This window comes from Perkinsus marinus, assembly GCF_000006405.1.
Source record: "Perkinsus marinus ATCC 50983 genomic scaffold scf_1104296935302, whole genome shotgun sequence".
Lineage (NCBI taxonomy): Eukaryota > Perkinsozoa > Perkinsida > Perkinsidae > Perkinsus > Perkinsus marinus.
In genome coordinates, this window is record NW_003214508.1 from 221035 (window position 1) to 227215 (window position 6181).

The following is a 6181-nucleotide window of genomic DNA, read 5'->3' on the forward strand; positions in this document are numbered from 1 at the left end:
AAAGCAGCTAAAGGGCTCGAGTTCACCGAACAATGAAGAGCCTCTTGATCCACGTAATGCTAACCCTGACCCGAGTGCTCACATCCAGAAATCACGGCATAAGTCGATGATAATTGTGTTCATCCTCGCAACAGTATCACACATCTCCGAGACGTAATCGTGGCTCTCGATCTGGGTCGATACAGGCTGCCAGTTGAGACCAAGATGATCTTCCACCTAAATCATGATGACTACGATAAGTGTTGTCAACCACCGCCCTACCAGAATTCTCGAGATCTCGAACCAGTCCACATTGGGATAGGCGATAATATGGGCGTTATAGTTGCCCGTAGCACCATTGAACTTGCCCATTACTTCAACCCTCTCGAGATTCCGTAACTGTCTCTTCATGCGATGACTGCAACAATAAAGCAGTAGAAAGTTCATACGACTAGAGATGATGATTGTTACACAAAAACAGCGCACTCCTTGCCGAAGGTCGTCGGAGTCGCAGGCTGGCCATGTGTAAGTGCTAATAGGGGAGTGTCAGCGTACTCCTAAACAACGAACGATATGAAGTTTCCACCGCAAGACTGAGAAATACTTGCGACAACTCTGCCAGTTTATTAATGAGAGCAATAAACCTCGATCGTAGAACCTGCTCCCGGGCCTCGGTGAACATGAGGGCATAGGAGAGGTTGTTGATGTCCTCACTCGTGCCTGTTGATAGGAGATAAGCCATCGATACAAGTTTGGAGTGAATACTCACATGCAAAGTGAGTGAACTCAGTGAGCTTAGCTAAAGTCGGATCGCCAGTTGAATGAAGCTTCTCCTTGATGAGGTATTCCACTGCCTTCACGTCGTGGTTGGTAGTACCTGAAAATTATATGCTTCGAGCACCGTACACGAGCACCTATTCTACGCTCAATCTCTTTGACTCGGAGACCATCAGCAACAGTAAGATCCGACGCAATTGCCGATAACTTATCCCTCTGCTCAGAAGACAGACTAGGGACCTATGGAGACGCTATCAAGGGTAAGCGAATTATACCGATAATGAGTTGACACTACCTCTGGGAATTCAGAACGATCACTCATCAACTTGAGCCATTCCACCTCAACACGCACACGCTGGCGAATAAGGCCGAACTCAGAGAAGATATGGTTGAGGTCAGTACCTGTGACGACTAAGGTCAGGAACCCGTCAGAGAGGCTAATGGTAGTACATTTATTTGCGTATCTGCCATCGACAGGCGAGATGCACAGCAATCTATGCTCCTGTTCAGTGGTGGCCATTGACGAGAGCAGAGGTAAAGAGGAAACCCTGTGACCATTACTAACCGTTTTGATGGGCAACTCAATAATGGAGTGAGCTGAAGGACCTACCATCCCTCCTTGCCGACAGTAAACCAAGTGACCAGGAACACAGAGAAATAAGTGGACGGCTACGCCAACCAAAGATAGGGCTCAATACAATCCCTTAATCCGAATGGGGCGAGTATGCCAACCAAAGATAGGGCTCAATACAATCCCTTAATCCGAATGGGGCGAGTATGCCAACCAAAGATAGGGCTCAATACAATCCCTTAATCCGAATGGGGCGAGTATGCCAACCAAAGATAGGGCTCAATACAATCCCTTAATCCGAATGGGGCGAGTATGCCAACCAAAGATAGGGCTCAATACAATCCCTTAATCCGAATGGGGCGAGTATGCCAACCAAAGATAGGGCTCAATACAATCCCTTAATCCGAATGGGGCGAGTATGCCAACCAAAGATAGGGCTCAATACAATCCCTTAATCCGAATGGGGCGAGTATGCCAACCAAAGATAGGGCTCAATACAATCCCTTAATCCGAATGGGGCGGGTATGCCAACCCAAGATAGGGCTCAACATGATCCCTTAATCCAAATGGGCGGCTATGCCAACCCAAGATAGGGCTCAATACAACCCCTTAATCCGAATGGGGCGGCTATGCCAACCCAAGATAGGGCTCAATATCATCATTCAATCCAAATGGGGCGGCTATGCCAACCCAAGATAGGGCTCAATATAATCCCTTAATCCAAATGGGGCGGCTTTGCCAATGCAAGATAGGGCTCAATACAATCCCTTAATCCGAATGGGGCGGGTATGCCAACCCAATATAGAGCTCAATACAATCCGTTAATCCGAACGGGGCGCCTATGCCAACCAAAGATAGAGTTTACTATAATCCCTTAACCCGAATGGGGCGGCTATGCCAACCTAAGATAGGGCTTACTACGATCCCTTAATACCAATAGGAGAGTTATGCCTCTCCTAATTACGCCTCATCGCAAGAAATCCAGTTGGGGGACGAAACGATACCTCGCCCGTGGGGCAGATATGCCATATCAGCCTATATATCAAAGATATTACCCCGAATTTGGCCTGCATATAACCATCACTAAGAGCAAGTGGCCACCCATCAATTGCGTAGTGTAATGGCAACTTCAGTTCCCCGCTGAACTACCCGTTGTAAGAATCAATGAACCACTACTACCTCTTACTGTCCCAGCTACTCCAAACATAGCTGTGGACGACAGCTTCCAAGCTTTGGTGTTTCATATCAGTCAACAACGTGAGTAGATCCAACTCGGAAACATCCACACTTTAGACTTCTTGAGAATCAGCTTCCACATCACACACACGCCAGATGGTAGTTACCACAACACCCATTCCGACTGAACTCAACAGAGGATTGAAGCGCGAAAAGGTAAATACTACAGGATCTTCCAGTTCTAATACTGCATCCTTGATCTTTCCAGCCACCAAAAGGGAGCTGTGATATGTGACCGTAAACATCGTTATCACGATGGTAACCAATGAGGAATAGTATTAACTAGTCGTAGAGAGAAAGAAGTAACAGGTTGTAGCGTATCGAAAAGTCAACTACTACTCATAGAAGGGACAACAACCAAGAGAAATCTATATACCAAGCATTAGAAGAAGGAGAACAGCGGATATACTCACTGGGGGAAAGAACGATAATGGTCGTGTCTGAGAACTGTATTAACAAAACGCTTAAGTGATTCTTTCGTAGGGTACACCAGACGAGCTTTTTCCAAGGCAGCTCTATCCCTTACGGCTTCCTGTACGGTCTTCCGTAGGGGAGCATAAACCCGCTCACGCTGGACGTAAATAGCTGCTATGTAGCCACCTCTATTTCGCCATACACCACGAGGCGGGTTGTCGCCTTTCTTCACACGAGGAGGAGTACTTCCACCCATCGACCGAGACCGAGCTTTATCACAATTATGTTCAATATGGAGGCCAGGAGGAAGGCATAGGGTAGATGTCAGAGCCTTTAAGGCGTCACAGCAGAGGTTTGGAGGGACCTCAGACAGAGGACAATAGCTAGAAGGCGACCAATGCATAGAAGGCGTTGAAGAGAAGCAAGGCTTAGCAGAATCGATACCCAACCCTGGCAATGACGTATGCGACTGAGACGTACAAGTCTCAACCGAAGAAGAATCCCTCGACGTAGTAGAAGCAGTAGACAGCGCCTTAGTAGAAGGACGTTCGTTGTAGTCAATAGGCACGACCACAGACAGCAATGACTGTCCTAGTTCCAGAAGGAAATCACCCTCATCATCAACCTTCGACGAATTAGCGGAAATACTCATAAGCCACTCGCAACGACACCTCAACGATGTACTCACGCTTGCTAGCGCAATGTATATATATCTGTAATATAGCGTAGAAGTTGATTATTAGCCAGCACGGTTGGCTCGTTGAGGAAATGCAAGATTGCAAGATTCATTGAGTGGTGTTACGCATCGCAGGCAGCACGATCTATGCAACTTGTCTGTTCCATGGGAAGGAGATCTGCCTCCTCCCCATAAGGCCATTTGGACTACGGGAGGATCTCACAAAGTTGGCCTAAGAAGCTAACACATCACCTGAAAAGAATATCATCATGTCTGCTACGGGGTTCCTGCCGTAGTAACGGGAGCGCGACTTTTTGTCAGCGACGATGTGAATTATGTCGAATTATCAAACGGTTGATACAACCTGAACATCTATGAGTGTGAAATAGTGAGGCAGAGGGCGCCTAGCTAGGCTATTGGCCAGGACAGCACAGAAGAGACTAAGTGCTAACAGAACTGATGAGGGATTCAGTCGAGCTTCTCGAATTGACAGAATGTCCCTACTGGAGTTCCAAAGGAAAATATCGGGGATACCTCACGATTGCTCCACTACCAAAGCTGTGACAGCGGCTGTAAGCGTCATCAAAGACCTAGTTCGTATCTTACCATGCTGAACCTAAGATACTCTCATCGCTAAGCTCTGGTTCAATGTATCACGATGGGCTAGTGTATCGCGCCATTGAGAATGCCCTAGATCAGAATAACACTGAAGAAGGAAAATATGACTAACACTTCTGATGGGGAAGTGTATCAGGCGCCAGCGCCACCACTGGTGATCCTCCTTGTAGTTAACAAAAATTAAGTTCTTGTTTAGACTTGGGCTCATTGACGCGTCTCCCAATTTCCATTGCCTGTCTTGTTAATTCAAAGAGTAGTGGTGGTCACAGATTATCTCGAAATCGAGTTCTCATGAACGGGCTTTCGCCTTGCCCTACTGCTACCATCACTACGACCAGTATCACAGTCAGTGAACCTCCAACATCAGCTAAGACCTCACAAGAGAATGCGATACATATCCCTCGGTCTATAGCCCATTCAGAAGCCGCAGTTAACAGACATAAAAGACTACAGAAAACTAAACTGTGCAAATACGGCGAAGATTGCGAGTAGGACCATCATCATTCTAACCCTGAATACTCCCGTAAAGGTATCGAGCCATCGGTCGCTGCTTTTACGCCCATTCTATTGAAGAAGTCCAACCACGCCTTCCTAAAACTGAGGAGGAGGTCGTCAGTGATTCCCTCCACAAAGTACCAGTCAGGACCTTGCTTCAGATAGCAGCAGAGAATGCCGAGACTATACGTAACATAGCTCTACAAGAACAAGCTGCTGCTATGCTAGCTGCGAACCCTTGGTACTACAACCCACAGATCGCCGCTACTCTGGCTGCTACCTCTATGGTCAGTACCACCATCAGTGATGTTCTTGACGTCCATCTTAGGCCGCTGGTCCCCCGGCCATACCCCGGGCTTATGCAGCATCAGCTACCGCTTATTGGGCCGCCCTTCTCGGCCAGGCAGCCACTGCTGGCGAATTGGCTAGGGTGAACGAGACGCCTCATATGTTGTTACTTGAGAGATCATTGCTCAGGCGGTGGGTACGACGACAATTCCAAGCCTTATGGCCTCGAGCGCTGTGGCCGCTACCTCAATCTTGGACAAGTCGGAAGCGATCCCGGGGTACGGCCAAGTCCCTCTGGCAGACTTTGCCATGTTGGGTTTGCCGGGTAGCCATGTTCGTACTGAGTCGCTTGTATGGACCTTGGCTTCAGGTGGTGGAGGTCTGCTACCTCCTGCTGTGAGTGCTCCTGTTACTGCTTCTGTCAACGACTCAAGGTGAGGCCTAACGAGAAGTGAGGTCAGAGTCTCTCATTAGCTCGGCTTTGTTGACGAAACCACCCGGATTGGTTTCCCATGATGAGAGCCCTGATGCTTCCTCAAAGGCCCCCTCAGTAGATGGCCATGGTGCCCGTACGAGCAAGGCCAATGACTGTAAGGCACATACACGCTGAGTGGGGATTGTTTACTCTCCTGTAGATGATGCTGTCGAGACCCAGAGTGACTTTGGTGGTACCAGAGATCTGGCCAGTCTAGGAGTTAGCATGAACAGCATGTAACAACTCGAGTGTATAGTCTTTGACTGTTATTGTTATGCAGATCCAAGTCGAGCTGAAGTACCCTCGTCTGGTCGTAGTAGATTGTCGTCTGTGCTACTCAAAGTAGCCGTATGAATCCATCCATATGGATTACTATCATTTGCCATGTCCGAATCTCGACTATTGTCCACATGTTCTCGACTATTACCACCTTCGACACCACCTTCTAGTACACGACTCAGTCTATGATGATTATTTATAATGATGCTCATTTATATCGCTAGTTGTTGTTGTAGTAGTAGATCGTCTTTGTATGCATGAGTAGTAGCAGTAGTATAAGTAGTAGTTACGACGACTGTGAGAAGAAAGCTCTGTATTGATACTGTTTGTGTGTTGGTGGCTATATTACTGCAGCGGTGAGTGCTACGACGAT

At 47.7% G+C, this 6181-nt stretch overlaps 2 protein-coding genes across 2 annotated transcripts; one reads left to right on the plus strand and one right to left on the minus strand.

Annotated features, from left to right (window-relative positions):
- Window positions 1–78: 78 nt before the first annotated feature.
- On the minus strand, window positions 79–1276 carry Pmar_PMAR003343 (adenylosuccinate lyase, putative; the record flags this gene model as incomplete). Its single annotated transcript, XM_002784044.1, has 8 exons — window positions 79–216; window positions 262–397; window positions 451–536; window positions 584–699; window positions 749–856; window positions 903–996; window positions 1052–1158; window positions 1207–1276. 8 exons carry the CDS (start codon window positions 1274–1276, stop codon window positions 79–81), a joined length of 855 nt encoding a protein of 284 aa, XP_002784090.1.
- Window positions 1277–4562: 3286 nt separating this feature from the next.
- On the plus strand, window positions 4563–5769 carry Pmar_PMAR003344 (hypothetical protein; the record flags this gene model as incomplete). Its single annotated transcript, XM_002784045.1, has 8 exons — window positions 4563–4759; window positions 4801–4903; window positions 4928–5053; window positions 5095–5196; window positions 5244–5379; window positions 5425–5488; window positions 5529–5644; window positions 5690–5769. 8 exons carry the CDS (start codon window positions 4563–4565, stop codon window positions 5767–5769), a joined length of 924 nt encoding a protein of 307 aa, XP_002784091.1.
- Between the last annotated feature and the right edge of the window lie 412 nt (window positions 5770–6181).